The sequence below is a fragment of the Salvelinus sp. IW2-2015 genome, linkage group LG23 (genome assembly GCF_002910315.2).
Source record: "Salvelinus sp. IW2-2015 linkage group LG23, ASM291031v2, whole genome shotgun sequence".
Taxonomy (NCBI): domain Eukaryota; kingdom Metazoa; phylum Chordata; class Actinopteri; order Salmoniformes; family Salmonidae; genus Salvelinus; species Salvelinus sp. IW2-2015.
Window position 1 is genome coordinate 49,553,126 of NC_036863.1, and position 19,050 is coordinate 49,572,175.

The 19,050-nt window shown below is 42.6% G+C and overlaps 1 protein-coding gene across 4 annotated transcripts in view; it reads left to right on the plus strand.

The window, feature by feature from the left end:
- Positions 1 to 14,248, plus strand: part of taf6 (TAF6 RNA polymerase II, TATA box binding protein (TBP)-associated factor) — a 70,376-nt gene extending 56,128 nt beyond the window's left edge. For 3 of the 4 annotated variants that reach the window (XM_023968340.2, XM_023968343.2, XM_023968341.2), the window contains 7 exons: positions 7,785 to 7,886; positions 8,166 to 8,348; positions 8,545 to 8,619; positions 10,471 to 10,596; positions 10,890 to 11,063; positions 11,331 to 11,522; positions 13,270 to 14,248. In XM_023968340.2, the coding sequence (XP_023824108.1) occupies positions 7,785 to 7,886; positions 8,166 to 8,348; positions 8,545 to 8,619; positions 10,471 to 10,596; positions 10,890 to 11,063; positions 11,331 to 11,522; positions 13,270 to 13,551 (1,134 nt within the window). In that variant the 3' untranslated portion in view covers positions 13,552 to 14,248. Of the gene's footprint in view, positions 1 to 7,784; positions 7,887 to 8,165; positions 8,349 to 8,544; positions 8,620 to 10,470; positions 10,597 to 10,889; positions 11,064 to 11,330; positions 11,523 to 12,703; positions 12,922 to 13,269 lie in introns of all 4 variants that reach the window. The other variant, XR_011474003.1, reaches the window with a different exon arrangement.
- Positions 14,249 to 19,050: the final 4,802 nt, after the last annotated feature.

Below are 19,050 nucleotides of genomic sequence, written 5' to 3' on the forward strand. Positions count from 1 at the left end.
TGCCTTATCAGTGGTCATAAAAGGTCTGAGTCAGCCATCCTCCCCTGCGTGTGGGAGTGAGGTTAGTATCTGTTACGGGCAGAACGTGTTTAACTGTGGGGTGTAGCAAGATATTTGCAACAAAGTCTGCTTTAATAAGGAAGGCATTATAACAGTATTATAGCTATGTGYTAAGGTCAAATAAAAACAGCATTTATTACAGATGATAGTTCAATGTTTAGCTAGCTAACATTAMCATTACATGTCTACTGTTAAAGGAAAGACCCCAAGTTAAAGCTTGCTGTTAGCTAGCTAACGTTAGCTGAGGTTAGATAGTTGGCTTGCTAGCTAACATTAAACATGCGTGTATGAACTGTGTGTAACGTTAGTGATGTTGGACTGGATGATGATACGGTGCTGGTGGAAAGCTATGACTGGCAACAACACCTGACTCTGTACTTTTTGAGAAGATCAGGGAGTTTTGCGACGAAGAGGCTATGGACATCACATGCCCTGCACCAAAGTCAAGGGMAGGACCGAAACAGGCTCTCCGAAAAGGCCTAAAACGTTCCCTTGTTCATGCGTGGTTCTGACGGACCAGTCATMAGCACTATCTGCAGTGCCTCTATTCAAATGACTCTCCCCTAACATACACACCATACGTTGCTGTTACTATTTTTCTTTTTTATCCTGCTGCTCAGCCACTTTTCACCTGATTGTATGCATATAACTACCTCATCTATCACTGATATTGTTCTTGTACATACTGTATAATGTTATTTATATTGACACTTTCTATTTCTGATATTGCTACTATGCAAGTAACCATTTGGCTGTACCGTTTACAGCTTCTGCAGAGACCCATCCACTTAGCAAGACATTGACATATACAATTAATATTGATATGTGTGGTCATAACATGATTTTGTGACATACCACAATATCAAGTGTCCATCACATAAATATATTGCGCATGCATCTGTTTATGTACTGTACATGTGCACCTCACTCAGGTTTCAACTCAGGTTGCATGGCCTTAACTTGTGTATGGAATACTATGATAAGTGTGTAACAGTATATAAAGTATGCTAATGTACTGATGTGAAGGTATTTGGGTAGTGGTGTAAAGTACTTCAGTAAAAATACTTTATAGTACTAGTTAAGTATTTTTTTTGGGGGGGGGGGTATCTGTACATTACTTTACTATTTATAGTTTTGGCAACTTTTACTTCACTACATTCTGAATTAAAAGAATGTACTTTTTACTCCACTCCAATTTTCCCTGACACCCAAAAGTACTTGTTGTCCAATTCACACACTTATCAAGAGAACATCCCTGGTCATCCCTACTGCATTTGATCTGGCAGACTCACTAAWCACAAATGCTTCATTTGTAAATTATGTCTGAGTGTTGGATTGTGCCCCTGGCTATCCGTCAATAAAAAAAAAATATCGGGCCGTCTGGTTTAAAATATAAGGAATTTGAAATGATTTATATTTTTACTTTTGATACTTAAGTACATTTTAGCAATTCCATTTACTTTTGTTATTTAAGTATTTTTTTTTAAACCAAATACTTTTACCAAATACTTTTACTTCTGTGATGCGAAAAAGCCTTGGCCTCATGCATGTCAACATCAGAAGCCTCCTCCCTAAGTTTGCCTTACTCACCGCTTTAGCACACTCTGCCAACCCTGATGTCCTTGCCGTGTCCGAATCCTGGCTTAGGAAGGCCACCAAAAATTCTGGGATTTCTATACCCAACTATAACACTTTCCGTCAAGATAGAACTGCCAAAGGGGGAGGAGTTGCAACACTGAGAGATAGCCTGCAAAGTTCTGTCATACTTTCCAGGTCTATGCCCAAACAGTTCAACTTCTAATTAAAAATTAATCTCTCCAGAAATAAGTCTCTCACTGTTGCCGCCTGCTACCGACCCCCTCAGCTCCCAGCTGTGCCTGGACACCATCTGTGAATTGATCGCTCCCCATCTAGCTTCAGAGTTTGGTCTGTTAGGTGACCTAAACTGGGATATGCTTAACACCCGGCAGTCCTACAATCCAGCTTGATGCCCTCAATCTCACACAAATCATCAAGGAACCCACCAGGTACAACCCTAAATCCGTAAACATGGGCACCCTAATAGACATTATCCTGACCAACCTGCCTGCTGTCTTCAATCAAGATCTCAGCGATCACTGCCTCATTGCCTGTATCCGCCACGGGCCGGCGGTCAAACGACCACCCTCATCACTGTCAAACGCTCCCTAAAACACTTCTGCGAGCAGGCCTTTCTAATCGACCTGGCCCGGGTACCCTGGAAGGATATTGACCTCATCCCGTCAGTTGAGGATGCCTGGTCATTCTTTAAAAGTTACTTCCTCACCATATAGACAAGCATGCTCCGTTCAAAAAATGCAGAACCAAGAACAGATATAGCCTTGGTTCACTCCAGACCTGACTGCCCTCGACCAGTACAAAAAACATCCTGTGGCGAACTGCAATAGCATCGAAGACCCCCGCGATATGCAACTGTTCAGGGAAGTCAGGAACCAATACACGCAGTCAGTCAGGAAAGCAAAGGCCAGCTTTTTCAAGCAGAAATTTGCATCCGTAGCTCTAACTCCAAAAAGGTTCTGGGATACGTGTAAAGTCCATGGAGAACAAGAGCACCTCCTCCCAGCTGCCCACTGCACTGGCTAGGTAACACGTCACCACGATAAATCCGTGATAATCGAAGACTTCAACAAGCATTTCTCAATGGCTGGCCATGCCTTCCTCCTGGCGACTCCAACCTTGGCCAACAGCCCCGCCCCCCCGCTGCTACTCGCCCAAGCCTCCCCAGCTTCTCTTTACCCAAATCCAGATAGCAGATGTTCTGAACGAGCTGGAACCTAGACCCATACAAACAGCTGGGCTGACAATCTGGACCCCTATTTCTGAAACTGTCCGCCGCCATTGTCGCACCCCCTATTACCAGCCTGTTCAACCCTCTCCTTCGTATCATCTGAGATCCCCAAGGATGGAAAGCTGCCGCGGTCATCCCCCCCTTCAAAGGGGGAGACACCCTGGACCCAAACTGTTACAGACCTATATCCATCCTGCCCTGCCTATCTAAGGTCTTCGAAAGCCAAGTCAACAAACAGATCACTGACCATCTCGAATCCCACCGTACCTTCTTCGCTGTGCAATCCGGTTTCCGAGCCGGTCACGGGTGCACCTCAGCCACGCTCAAGGTACTAAACGATATCATAAACCGCCATCGATAAAAGACATTACTGTTGCAGCCGTCTTCATCGACCTGGCCAAGGCTTTCGACTCTGTCAATCACCATATTCTTATCGGCAGACTCAGTAGCCTCGGTTTTTCTAATGACTGCCTTGCCTGGTTCACCACTACTTTGCAGACAGAGTTCAGTGTGTCAAATCGGAGGCATGCTGTCCGGTCCTCTGGCAGTCTCTATGGGGGTACCACAGGGTTCAATTCTCGGGCCGACTCTTTTCTCTGTAACATCAATGATGTTGCTCTTGCTGCGGGCGATTCCCTGATCCACCTCTACGCAGACGACACCATTCATATATACTTCCGGCCCTTCCTTGGACACTGTGCTATCTAACCTCCAAACGAGCTTCAATGCCATACAACACTCCTTCCGTGGCCTCCAACTGCTCTTAAACGCTAGTAAAACCAAATGCATGCTTTTCAACCGTTCGCTGCCTGCACCGCACGCCCGACTAGCATCACCACCCTGGACGGTTCCGACTAGAATATGTGGACATCTATAAGTACCTAGGTGTCTGGCTAGACTGCAAACTCTCCTTCCGACTCATATCAAACATCTCCAATCCAAAATCAAATCAAGAATCGGCTTTCTATCCGCAACAAAGCCTCCTTCACTCACGCCGCCAAACTTACCCTAGTAAAACTGACTATCCTACCGATCCTCGACTTCGGCGATGTCATCTACAAAATAGCTTCCCATACTCTACTCAGCAAACTGGATGCAGTTTATCACAGTGCCATTCGTTTTGTTACTAAAGCACCTTATACGACCCACCACTGCGACCTGTATGCCCTAGTCGGCTGGCCCTCGCTACATGTTCGTCGTCAGACCCACTGGCTCCAGGTCATCTACAAGGCTATGCTAGGTAAAGTGCCGCCTTATCTCAGTTCACTGGTCACGATGGCTACACCCACCCGCAGCACGCGCTCCAGCAGGTGTATCTCACTGATCATCCCTAAAGCCAAAACCTCATTTGGACGCCTTTCCTCCAGTTCTCTGCTGCCTGCGACTGGAACGAATTGCAAAAATCTCTGAAGTTGGAGACTTTTATCTCCCTCAACAACTTTAAAAATCTGCTATCCGAGCAGCTAACCGATCGCTGCAGCTGTACATAGTCCATCTGTAAACTACCCACCCAATTTACCTACCTCACCCCCCATACTGCTTTATTTATTTACTTTTCTGCTCTTTTGCACTCCAGTATCTCTTCTTGCACATGATCATCTGATGATTTATCACTCCAGTGTTAATCTGCTAAATTGTTATTATTCGATTTATTGCCTACCTCATGCCTTTTGCACACATTGTATATAGATTCTCTTTTTTTTTTTTTTCTACCATGTTATTGACTTGTTTATTGTTTACTCCATGTGTAACTCTGTGTTGTCTGTTCACACTGCTATGCTTTATCTTGGCCAGGTCGCAGTTGCAAATGAGAACTTGTTCTCAACTAGCCTACCTGGTTAAATAAAGGTGAAAAAAAAAAAAAAAACCTCAAGTAGTTTTACTGGGTGACTTTTACTTTTACTCCAGTCATTTTCTACTAAGGCATCTTTACATTTACTCAAGTATGGCAATTTAGTACTTTTCAACCACTGGATGTGGCTGGGGGTTATAGCATTTCTTTCACATGACCCATCAATTTAGACCAGTGTGTCTGGGTAAGCGTCATCTAATATTTAGATTTTTTTTTATCTGGACACTTTCTGTTTACCTTGGAAATTTCCTTATTGTAGGCTACTACTTTTACCACTTTTAGTCTTAATCTTTACCACACTACTCACTGTTTAGCACATGACCTCACATGTGAATCCTTAAAGAGATGGGTGGGGCTGGCTTAAGAGGGTGTGAACAATGCTGAATGGGTGTAGACAAAGGAGAGCTCTCCAGTAGGTACCAAATCATTCAAAGGACCTTTTCTCAAAAGTGAGTTTACAAGTTTATCAACTTCCAAAGCAGAAATACTTTCCCATTGTTCCTCAGAAGTGCAGTGTATAATATACCATTTTGTAGCTCTGAATAATTCACTCATTCAATATATCAAACGACTATGGTAGGCTACAAGTCATTTTATTCAGCTGAAGCAAGCCCACAAATGTTGTTCATGAAAATGTACCTTTTCTAGTTTAGTCATATTTATCTTAGCTACCTTATAGGTGTTTACTTTGCAGGCTGATAGGCATCTATTGAGTTGCAATGTCCCATACATTGGATGCCCAAATCAACTGTAAGTATCTACAAAACAAGTTTTGAAGCCACATAATCCAAAAGAAAGGCTACCTATAATCTTTTTTACTAAAATGAATGTTCACGATTTACTATTTTGATTCACATGATTCGATTCATCACAATTGAACCGAATACCAACTAATACAATGGCAAAGTAAATAGTTTGTTTCGTTGAAAATAATAGTTTAATTATATGAATCGTTTGAAAAATGTAAATTAACTTTATGGCCTTGTTTGCGAGTGTCGGTGATGTATTTTTTGGGACATGAGATGACAAACATTAATAGCCTACATGCTAATAATAGCTCAACAGTTAACTAGAAGATAAAATATATGTTTGAATCTATCATACCCCCCCAGAAAAAAATGCTATGTCTTGGGGGTATGATATAAAATGCTAACCTCCCCTGTTATTGTAATGGTGAGAGGTTAGCATGTCTTGGTGGTATGATAAAAAATGCTAATCTCCCCTGTTATTGTAATGGTGAGATGTTAGCATGTCTTGGGGGTATGATAAAAAATGCTAACCTCCCCTGTTATTGTAATGGTGAGATGTTAGCATGTCTGGGGGTATGGTATAAAATGCTAACCTCCCCTGTTATTGTAATGGTGAGATATTAGCATGTCTTGGGGGTATGATATTTGTGCATTTAACTTTCTCACTCATCATTGTTCAGGATTCATTCAGCGGTATCCGTAATAATGGTAGCATCCACATTAATGCAGAAGTGTTTAGAAACATATTCTATTCTTATTTACAATAAAGGTGACTTCAAAATGACACTATTATTTGCCATGAATGTCTATTGGGCACAAAGTAATCTGAAACGCAACCAAAACAAACAGCAAATGCAGCCAACAAGTTTGTAGTCACAAGCTTGATGTAGTCATTGCGTGCTAGAAATATGGGACCAAATACAAAACGTTTCACTACATCAAATCAAATTTTATTGATCACATACACGTGTTTAGCAGATGTTATTGCGGGTGTAGCGAAATGTTTGTAAGTTAATTTGTCACAATACTTTTGGTCCCCTAAAATTGGGGGACTATGTGCAACAGTGCTGTTATTTCTAAACGGTTCGCCAAATATGGATGAAAATAATCTCACATTAAAGCTTGACAGTCTGTACTTTAACCTCATAGTCATTGTATAATTTCAAATCCAAAGTGCTGGAGAACAGAGCCAAAACCTCCCAAAAATGTGTCACTGACCCAATACTTTTGGAACTCATTGTATATGATCTTAAACATATCCACAGATATTTTGCCACGACTTCCGAGTAAAAAGCAATACCAAAGTAAATGTAAAACCTTCTCTAGTCGTTCATTACAGAAGGTAAAACATCAGTCTTTTTGAAAAACGTTTTAAGATAATGTTTAGTAAAGTAGCACTTGTGGATTAATTTATATGAAAACTCTTTAATCTTATTAGTTCTTAAACTTCTGAGAAAGAGACTAAACATTTTTCCAATGAATATTTCTTTAAAAGGCCATTCCAGAAAGATACTTTGTGACATATGGGACTGAAACATATTTAAATAATTGTTGTTAAAAACAGTAGGAGAGAAACATATCTTGCCCACTGGTGAGTCAGCTGGATCAAGAGATGGTAAGGAAGCGGGCATAGATTTGGCCACATCCTTAAAAACTACAATAAGTCCAGAGGGGATTGCATCAATAATGATCATAGCAATGAATGATAGATCTCTTGTATTTCATCATCACAAACCTGACATTTTTAAAGAGACAGTGTACAATTTTCAATGTAACGCATCCCAATAGGAAAATAGTGCTATTACACAATGTAGAAACCTAATATTTCACAAATGTTTATTATAAATAAATAAATAAATAAAGTTGTGTCTTAACAGTGTTACATATTAGTTTCTAGAGCACAACATGTGCTTCAAAAGTAGCTGGAATTTATATAGGCTTTATCTCAGTCAATAAAACAAAAACATTTTCTGGTGCTCCTAACTTCAAGTTATCAGTGAGAATGTTTTATTTAGCCCTGCTCTCACCTGCCATCTACCCTCCTATATCCTGTTCTGCTGGGTTGTGTTCATTAGGGCACGCAATATAAAAGGTTACATTACATTCAATACATTTTTTTCAACAAAAACCTCACATATTATTACCAACTAGTGCCTCCTTGTTTCAATACATCTTTATTCTGCTTGGTATCTAATGAATACAATCCTGGTGATGCTGAGGTGTCTCGGTGCAGTCGGGATCATGACCCCGTTACCTCTAACTTGTTTTTCTCTTACGTCTTTCTCTTGTCCTGTAGGTCCGTGTGAACGTGGTGCAGAACAACCTGGCCCTGCTCATCTACCTGATGAGGATGGTCAAGGCCCTCATGGACAACCCCACGCTCTACCTAGAGAAATATGTGAGAGCCGCCGCCATGACTCCGACTCTGTMWRATTYTWWMRCWGYKWWARAATYWKACAAAGTCAACTGAAAATGAAATCAAAACGCATTAAACCGAACTATGACGCAGATCAATATTACACACAAACTGAAAACCAAATCCTAATATCATCCTAATTAATCATATATAATCATATCATAATACACTTTATAGAGTATTTCAATACACAGTTCTCAACTCAGTGCTGATCATAACACATTAATGTGTCCCTCTCTTGGTTCCCTGGTCGTGGTCTAGCTGCACGAGTTGATCCCAGCGGTGGTGACGTGTATAGTGAGTAAGCAGCTGTGTTTGCGGCCTGACGTGGACAACCACTGGGCTCTGAGGGACTTCGCTGCCCGTCTGATGGCCCAGAGCTGTAAGACCTTCAGCACCACCACCAACAACATCCAGTCACGCATCACCAAGACCTTCACCAAGGTATGTGGAGGTGCATCCGATTGATCAACTTCTACTTATAAGGGTGTGTGTGTGTGTGACTTTTGTATAAAAAAAAATAAAAATAAAAAAAAGAAAAATTAACACCATTTCATTAAACATATAATACTGGGATTGAGACAATAAGGGGTGGTATTATTATTAGCCATGAACATCACCTTCCATCTCTTTCTCGCAGAGCTGGTTGGATGACAAGACTCAGTGGACGACACGCTACGGATGTATCGCTGGACTGTCTGAACTAGGACCTGACGTGAGTTGTGCCTTTTGTCTCTTGCACACTTGAAGAAATGTTCTCACCCCATAGTGTTTTCTCTCTCTTTCTCTCTCTTCAATTCAAAGTGCCTTATTGGCATGGGAAACATGCAAAAGTATGTAGACACCCTTTCAAATTACTGGATTTGTCTATTGCAGCCTGACGGGTGTATAAAATCGAGCCCACAGCCATGCAATCTCCATAGATAGACATTGGCAGTTGAATGGCATTACTTAAGAGCTCAGTAACTTTCAACGTGGCACCGTCATAGGATGCCACCTTTCCAACAAGTCAGCTTGTCAAATTTCTGCCCTGCTAGAGCTGCCCTGGTCAACTGTAAGTGCTGTTATTGTGAAGTGGAAACAGTGTGTAACACGATAAAATCGTCTTTCCTCGGTTGCAACACTCACTACCGAGTTCCAAACTACCTCGGGAAGCAACGTCAGCACAAGAACTGTTAGTCGGGAGCTTCCTGAAATGGGTTTCCATGGCCAAGCAGCCACACACAAGCCTAAGACCACCATGCGCAATGACAAGCGTTGGCTGGAGTGGTGTAAAGCTCGCCGCCATTGGACAGTAAACATTACAAATGTCATATTGTGGCTACATACACTGTTGTAACGATGTGCAAATAGTTAAAGTAAATAAATAAACATGTTCTTCACTGCTTGCCCTTTTCTTGTGGCAACAGGTCAGAAATCTTGCTGCTGTGGTATTTTTTTATTTAACCTTCATTTAACTAGGCAAGTCAGTTACGAACAAATTCTTATTTACAATGAYGGCCGAGGAAGAGTGGGTTAACTGCCTTGTTCAGGGGCAGAACAACAGATTTTTACCTTGCTAGATCGAATCCCGAGCTGACAACCTTTCGGTTACTGGCCCAACGCTCGAACCACTAGGATACCCTACCGCCCCATATTTCACCCAAATTGGATTTATTTTTTAATTCTTTGTGGGTCTTTGTAATCTGAAGGAAATATGTTTCTCGAATATGGTCATGCATTTGGCAAAGGTTAGGAAGTGCAGCTCAGTTTCCACCTCATTTTGTGGGCAGTGTGCACACAGCCTGTCTTCTCTTGAGAGCCAGGTCTGCCTACGGCGGCCTCTCTCAATAGCAAGGCTATGCTCGCTGAGTCTGTACATAGTCAAAGCTTTCCTTAAGTTTGGGTCAGTCACAGTGGTCAGGTATCCTGCCAATGTGTACTCTCTATTTAGAACCAAATAGCATTCCAATTTGCTCTGTTTTTTGGTAAATTCTTTCCAATGTGTCAAGTAATTATCTTTTTGTTTTCTCATGATTTGGTTAGGTCTAATTGTGTTGCTGTCCTGGGGCTCTGTGGGGTCTGTTTGTGTTTGTGAACAGAGCCGCAGGACCAGCTTGCTTAGGGGACTCTTCTCCGGGTTCATCTCTGTAGGTGATGGCTTTGTTATGTAAGGTTTGGGAATCGCTTCCTTTTAGGTGGTTATAGAATTTAATGGCTCTTTTCTGGATTTTGATAATTAGCKGGTATCTGCCTAATTCTGCTCTGCATGCATTATTTGGTGTTTTACATTGTACACAGAGGATATTTTTACAGAATTCTGCATGCAAAGTCTCAATTTGGTGTTTGTCCCATTTTGGGAATTCTTGGTTGGTGAGCGGATCCCAGACCTCACAACCATAAAAGACAGTGGGTTCTACAACTGATTCAAGTATTTTTAGCCAGACCCTAATCAGTTATAGAACCCATTGCCCTTTATGGTTGTGAGGTCTGGGATCCGCTCACCAACCAATAATTCACAAAATGGTATGTCGAATTTTATGTTCCCCTCTCTTTCTATCTACCTCCCTCTTCTCACTCTCTCCAGGTGATCAAAACGTTGATCCTGCCCAGGCTCACTGTAGAAGGAGCTCGTATCAAAGTAGTGTCTGATGGACCTGTTGTCTCCAACATTGATAAGATAGGAGCAGACCACGTCCAAAGCCTTTTACTGGTGAGGAGCCAAACGTATATTGTTCTACTCATTATTGTTAACTCAAATTGTAATACTCAATGCCTCTTTATGATAGAACATGTTTGTTTTATTCTCATGTACCTGATTGTTAACACAAATAAGACCATAGACCACATACAGTATTATAGACACCTCTTCATACAGTACATTTAGGTCAGTTTCCCAGACACAGAGGAAACCTAGTTCTGGACATGCTTCTTAATCTGTGTCCGGGAAACTGGTCACATACCCATCTGTGAGAGATACTTGACTAATATCCTCTTCTCTCTCAGAAACACTGTGCCAGCGTCATCGCTAAAACCCGTCCCCTGCCTGACAACGTGGAGCAGTACCGGGCAGACTACGGTTACCTTGGGCCCATGCTGTGTTCTCATGTGGTCAAGGCCAGGGCCCAGGCAGCACTACAGGCCCAGCAGGTCAACAGAACCACACTCACCATCACACAGGTAGGGCACATGGACGTCAAACATCTATTGACCCGGCTTAGTGTTAGGTAAACATGACATTTTATGTAAATGTCGGTGTAAAAAAKATGTAAATTCAGTCAGTTCAAGAAGTAAACTTAAATTCCAATTCTCTTCATTGAAAAACAAAGTTGGAATTGACTTCAATGCTGATATTGACTGGCAATATCAGCAACTTCATCCTGTTAGTGTAAAGTAACATAACAAAACTTAATCTGAAGTTCTACTGTATCTGTTTCTGTGTTGCAGCCTCGGCCCACCCTAACTGTGTCTCAGAGCGGAATAGGAGGGTCAGGGGGGTCCCGTACCCCCAGCATCATCAAGGTACCCAGCTCCCTCACCCTCATGTCCACCCGACCAGGCACCCCAACACAGCCATCGCCCCCGGCAACCAAGTACATCGTCATGGCAACCAGCTCAGGGGCATCTTCCACCCAGCAGGTACTGTGGACGGCAGTTTTGTTGTTTTTGTTTTCTTTGAAATAGTAACAAAGACTATTGTATTTAAGAGCATAAATATTATTCACTCTGTCCTCCTAGATTCACATATAGTACCAGTCAAAAGTTTGGACACACCTACTCATTCAAGGCTTTTTATTTTTTATATTTTCTACATTGTAGAATAATAGTGAAGACATCAAACCTATGAACTAACACATATGGAATCATGTAGTAACCAAAAAAGTGTTAAACAAATCAACATATTTTATATTTGAGATTCTTCAAATAGCCACCCTTTGCCTTGATGACAGGTTTGCACACTAATGGCGTTCTCTCAACCAGCTTCATGAGGTAGTCACCTGGAATGCATTTCAATTAACAGGTGTGCTTTGTTAAGTTAATTTCTTTCCTTCTTATTGAGTTTGAGCCAATCAATTGTGTTATGACAAGGTAGGGGTGGTATACAGAAGATAGCCCTATTTGGTAAAAGACCAAGTCCATATTATGGCAAGAACAACTCAAATAAACAAAGAGAAATTACAGTCCGTCATTACTATAAAACATGAAGGTCAGTCAATCCGGAAAATTAAGAACTTTTAAAAAGTGCAGTCGCTATGATGAAACTGGCTCTCATGAGTACCGCCACAGGAAAGGGAGACCCAGAGTTACCTCTGCTGCAGAGGATAAGTTCATTAGAGTTACCAGCATCAGAAATTGCAGCCCAAATAAATGCTTAAACAGAGTTCAAGTAACAGACACATCTCAACTTCAACTGTTCAGAGGAGACTGTGTGAATCAGGCCATTATGGTTGAATTACTGCAAAGAAACCACTACTAAAGGACACCAGTAATAAGAAGAGACTTGCTTGGGCCAAGAAACATGAGCAATGGACATTAGACCGGTGGAAATCTGTCCTTTGGTCTGATGAGTCCAAATGTGAGATTTTTGGTTCCAACTGCCGTGTCTTGATGCGGAGTAGGGGAACGGTTTATCTCAGCATGTGTTGTTCCCACCGTGAAGCATGGAGGAGGAGGTGTGATGGTGCTTTGCTGGTGACACTGTCTGTGATTTATTTAGAATTCAAGGCACACTTAACCAGCATGGCTACCACAGCATTCTGCAGCGATACGCTATCCCATCTGGTTTGCGCTTAGTCCCACTATCATTTGTTTTTCAACAGGACAATGACCCAACATACCTCCAGGCTGTGTAAAGGCTATTTGACCAAGAAGGAGAGTGATGGAGTGCTGCATCAGATGACCTGGCCTCCACAGTCACTCGACCTCAACCGAATTGAGATGGTTTGGGATGAGTTGGACCGCAGAGTGAAGGAAAAGCAGCCAACAAGTGCTCAGCATATGTGGGAAGTCCTTCAAATCTGTTGGAAAAGCATTCCAGGTGACTACCTCATGAAGCTGGTTGAGAGAATACAAACCTGTCATCAAGGGAAGGGTGGCTACTTTGAAGAATCTCAAATATATTTTGATTTGTTTAACACTTTTTTGGTTACTACATGATTCCATGCTATTTCATAGTTTTGATGTGTTCACTATTATTCTACAATGTAGAAAATAGTTTTTTTTTTTCATAAAAAAATCCTGGAATGAGGTGTGTCCAAAACTTTTGACTGGTGCTGTATAAGGTGTGGTCGTAAATAAACATTTAAGTTTCTATAAAAAAAGTCATTATCTAGATGCCCTAGTAGTGGCGATGTGTAATGTAATATTCCCCTCTCCTTTACTTCAGGTGATCACTCGGACTTCCTCCTCAGTGACCAGCACGGTCGCCAGCGCTACCTCCACGCTGCAGCCTCTGGTCAAGCTGGAGTCTGGAGGGCCCGGCGGCCTGGGGGGGTCACGACCCCTCCAGAAGTACATTGTGGTGTCCCTCCCCTCATCCTCCTCTCTGGAAAGTAAGAGTGGCGTGCTCCCTCCCTCTTCTTCTTCCGCCTCCCCCATTTTACTGGAAGCCGGGATGAAGATGGATTGCTCAGACTCCCCTGGCGCCAGCACACAGTCCCCGCGCTGAGACTGTGTGTGTCCCAAATGGCAAACAATTCCCTTTATAGTACACTATTGTTGACCAGGGGCCATAGGGCTCTGGTCAAAAGTAGTGTGCTATGTAAGGAATAGGGTGCCGTTTGACACAGACACTGGCTTGTAATTGGCTGAGTGGGGTGAGACAGCCATCTGATGGTAATAATAGAGACCTCTACTTCTGATTGGACAGAGACTAGGTGCCTGGGAGCGAGGACTTTTGGTGCAGGTGTGGAAACTAGCAAAGGAATTGTCAGAAAACGGGGAATATTACAGTGGCAAGGAAAAGTATGTGAATCCTTTGGAAATACCTGGATTTCTGCATAAATTGGTCATAAAATTTGATCTGATCTTCATCTAGGTCACAACAATAGACAAACACAATCTGCTTAAATTAATAACACACAAATTATAGTATTTTTCTTGTCTATATTGAATACATAATTTAAACATTCACAGTGTAGGTTGGAAGATCAGATCCAATTTGATGACCAATTTTGCAGAAATCCAGGTAATTCCAAAGGGTTCACATACTTTTGCTTGCCACTGTATGTGAAAATATGATGGATATTGTACATATAGTCACACTCACCTAAAGCTGTGTGGGCATTTATAATGGTTCAACCAACATTCTAATTGATTTCATGTTCCTTTTTTACACCCTATAATAAAACTGATTTTGTAATGATTCTATGGCGACTGCTTTGTTTTTTCCATTATAAGAGGGCAATGATACGGTTGACGGCTGATGATCGCAGTAGCACAAACACTGGTAGCCTAAAGGCCTACATTCTTGCATTCGTGGGAAAGAATTCAGTAGCAGGTTATTTTGCTGACACTCAAATGGAAGAGTTGGGAAAGGAATGGTGCCAAACACATTTGCCGTACATAAGTTCTGTTGAACTACTTCAGTTATTCTCTCATTCTTGACAAGGAGCCGTTGTCTGAGTTGATGTAACATGTCAGTCATGCAGCATCACTTCTATTGATGAGTAGCATGCAGAGCTGTGCCTGCCCTAGCTCTGATCCAGGGCGTTAGTGCGAGTTCCTCCACTAATGTTATTTAGTCCTAACGCACGCCCTCATGAAAGAGTACTACTTAATCACTACTACACAAGATCTATACAAACCTACTGGTGTTTTAAACTAATTGCATTTTTAACTGAAGATCATGATTAGATGATTATTGGAGACAGGTGTGTTAGCTGGGGCTGGGGAAAAAGTCACCAATCAAGCCCCTGAGGACTGGAGTTGCCCAGGTCTGACTTAAAACCTTCACATACCAACAAAATTCCTACATGTTCACTATTGAATTACTACGTAATGCCTACACCTTACTGCTGTATGCCTACTCAATCTCTATTGAATTTATACTGCCATTTGTGTGGGTAGTGTTGTCACTACTGAATTGGTCCTGATCCCTTTTCATTTCCTACATAAACCCTTTAATTACTATTGAAAACTGACACATTTACTGTTTGCCTATTCAAAATCACCATTGACCGCTTGTTACACTATGTCAATACTAGACTAGTGCACAGTTGGCACTATGCATTCAGGCAGGTAGCGTTCTCCTGGCATCCACCAAATCCAGACTCGTCCGTTGGACTACCAGATGGTGAATCGTGAYTCATCACTCCAGAGAACATGTTTCCACTGCTCCAGAGTCCAATGGCTGCAAGCTTTTTAAAATATTTTTTTTATTTAACCTTTATTTAATTAGGCTACTCAGTTAAGAACACATTTTTATTTACAATGATGGCCTACCCCTGCCAAACCCGGACGATGCTGGGCCAATTGTGCGCCGCCCTATGGGACTCCCAATCACGGCCGGATGTTATGCAGCCTGGATTCAAACCAGGGATTGCAGTGACGCCTCTTGCACTGAGATGCAGTGCCTTAGACCTCTGTGCCACTACTCCAGCCGACACTTGGCATTGCGCATGGTAATCKTAGGCTTGTGTGCAGCTGCTCGGCCATGGAAACCCATTTAATGAAGCTCCCGACGAACAGTTATTGTGCTGAAGTTGCTTCCAGATGCAGTGTGGTACTCGGTAGTGTTKCAACCGTGGACAGACGATTTTTACGCGCTGTGTGTTTGAGCACTCGGCGGTCCCGTTCTGTGAGCTTGTGTGGCCTACCACTTTGCCGTTTTTGCTTCTAGAAGTTTCCACTTCACAATAACAGTTGATTGGGACAGCTCTAGCTGGGCAGAACTTTGACGAACTGACTTGTTGGAAAGTTGGCATCCTATGATGGTGCCACGTTGAAAGTCACTGCGCTCTTAAGTAAGCCCATTCTACTACTAATCTTTGTCTACGGAGATTGTATGGCTGTGTGCTGGATTTTATACACCTGTCAGCAACAGGTGTGACTGAAATAGCCAAATCCACTAAGTTGAAGCGGTATCTACATACTTTGTATATAAAGTGCCCTCCACTAATATTGGCACCCTTGTATGTGTATTTATTGTTTATTCTCTTGGTCTTTCATTCAAAATATTCACAAAAATCTAACTTTTAATTAAAGTAAAATAATTTAAATAAAAAATACATTGTTAACATAAAACAAATATTTTTCTCAAATATATGTGTGCCACAATTATTGGCACCCCTTCATTCAATACTTTGTGCAATCTCCCTTTGCCAAGATAACAGCTCTGAGTCTTCCCCTATAATGCGTGATGAGGTTGGAGAAAACATGGCAAGGTATCTGAGACCATTCCTCCATACAGAATCTCTTCATATTCCGAGGTCCACGCTTGTGGACTCTCCTCTTCAGCTCATCCCACAGGTTTTCTATGGGGTTTAGGCCAGGGGACTGGAATGGCCATGGCAAAACCTTGATTCTGTGGTCAGTGAACCATTTTTGTGTTGATTTTGAGGTGTGCTTAAGTTCATTGTCCTGCTGGAAGATCCAACCAAGGCCCAGTTTAAGCTTCCTATCAGAGGCAGTCAGGTTTTGATTTAATATCTGCTGGTACTTGGAGTCCATGATACTATGTATCCTAACAAGTTGTCCAGGGAATTAGGAAGGAAAAACAGCCCCACAATATAAAAGATTCACCACCATACTTCACAGTTGGGATGAGGTACTTTTATGCATGAATATCTTCTGTCTACGCCAAACCCCCTCTGGTATTTGTTTCCAGAAAGCTCTRTTTTGGTCTCATCTGACCATAGAACCCATTGAAAGTTCAACTAATGTTTGGCAAACTGTAGGCGCTTGAGTTTGTTGTTTGAGGGCAAAGGCTTTTTTAAGGTAACCCTCCCAAACAACTTCTGGTTATGTAGGTGGCGTCTGATCATAGTTGGAGACTTTGACCCCAAGACCCAACTAACGTCTGCAATTCTCCAACTGTGATCCTTGGAGATTTTTTGGCCACTCTAACCATCCTCCTCACTGTGCGTGGGGTCAATATAGACACACGTCCTCTCCCAGGCCGATTGTTAGCAGCGGAGGTTGCTCTGTGTATCACTGACCCTGGATAAGCTAGCAACTGGGGTAACACAGCTAACCTTTAAGATCAATAATAAGCTGTTTTTATTAACATTTTGTTGGCTTTATAATCGTGAGAGAAATGTAACTAGCTAGTTAGTTATACCTAGGTAGTTTACAAGGTTAGCTGACTTTTCTCAAAACAAACCTCATTGTGGCTATTTACTTCTTGTCCCTCATGCTAGCCTTTACAGACAAATATGACTTCAGAAACATCCAAATAAAAATATTGATATGGCCAGCATTGTAGACTTCCTCCCCTCTTGCTGCAGCTTCAGCTCATCTCGAAATAACAGAGAAATGTAGCGAAGACCAGTGTGCTGCAAATGTTTTAAAATGTTTTGTCACCAGTGCTTGTTTTGTTGACATGTTTAGTCCTCACGCATTGTTTGCTCCTACGGCACTAATCTGGTGAGCACCTTTGGAGCTCCGCCCAAGCAAGGCATTTGATTGGTTTGACGTGTTGCGAGGCATCACTGATTTACACTGGGTTCCAACCCCTCTTTAGCTGATTTCTGCCATGGAACTTCCAGGATTCCTGTTTTTAGGAACCCCACCTATTTCTATAATTTATCTTCTTAGAATGTGATTTTAAACCTTACCTTAACACTAACTTTAACCTTAACCCTAAACTTAAATTTAGACCAAAAAGCACATTCTTGTTTTCATGATTTTTTATGATATAGCCAATTCTTTGTGGCTGTGGTAACTATTGGAAACTTTGTCTGAGCGATCACTGACTATCTTGTCAATACAATACACAATTGGCGCGTTCGAGTTGATCACTTTTGTCAAGACATTGACGTTGGTCACCGCCTTTCAAAGTGTGTTGCATTATGGGTATAAAATTGTCCGACTTGTGACTACATATACTACCCACCACTGCGACCTGTATGCTTTCGTTGGCTGGCCCTGGCTACATATTCGTCGCCAAACCCACTGGCTCCACGTTCATCTATAAGTCTTTGCTAGGTAAAACTTGTGACTACATATACTACCCACCACTGCGACCTGTATGCTTTCGTTGGCTGGCCCTGGCTACATATTCGTCGCCAAACCCACTGGCTCCACGTCATCTATAAGTCTTTGCTAGGTCAAATTTGCTCTCTCCTCGTCTGCCCACGTGTTCTCGCACACCCCGAGAGCTTCTGGTCAGCGGGGTGGTGGCACTGGGATCCTCATCTCTCCCAAGTGGACATTCTCTCTTTCTCCCCTGACCCATCTGTCTATCGCCTCCTTTGAATTCCATGCTGTCACAGTTACAGCCCTTTCAAGCTTAACATCCTTATCATTTATCGCATCAATGAGCTTGACGCCTTGATAAGTTCCTTTCCTGAGGATGGCTCACCTCACCTCTCACAGTTCTGGGTGACTTTAACCTCCCCACGTCTACCTTTGACTCATTCCTCTCTGCCTCCTTCTTTCCACTCCTCTCCTCTTTTGACTCACCTCTCACCTTCCCCCCTACTCACAAGGCAGGCAATACGCTTGACCTCATCTTTACTAGATGCTGTTCTTCCACTAATCTCATTGCAACTCCCCTCCAAGTCTCCGACCACTACCTTGTATCCTTTTCCCTCTCGCTCTCATCCAACACTTCCCACACTGCCCCTACTCGGATGGTACGCGCCGTCCAACCTTCGCTCTCTCTCCCCGCTACTCTCTCCTCTTCCATCCTATCATCTCTTCCCTCTGCTCAAACCTTCTCCAACCTATCTCCTGATTCTGCTCCTCAACCCTCCTCTCCTCCCTTTCTGCATCCTTTGACTCTCTATGTCCCTATCCTCCAGGCGGCTCGGTCCTCCCCTCCTGCTCCGTGGCTCGACGACTCATTGCGAGCTCACAGAACAGGGCTCCGGGCAGCCGAGCGGAAATGGAGGAAAACTCGCCTCCCTGCGGACCTGGCATCCTTTCACTCCCTCCTCTCTACATTCTCTTCTGTCTCTGCTGCTAAAGCCACTTTCTACACTCTAAATTCCAAGCATCTGCCTCT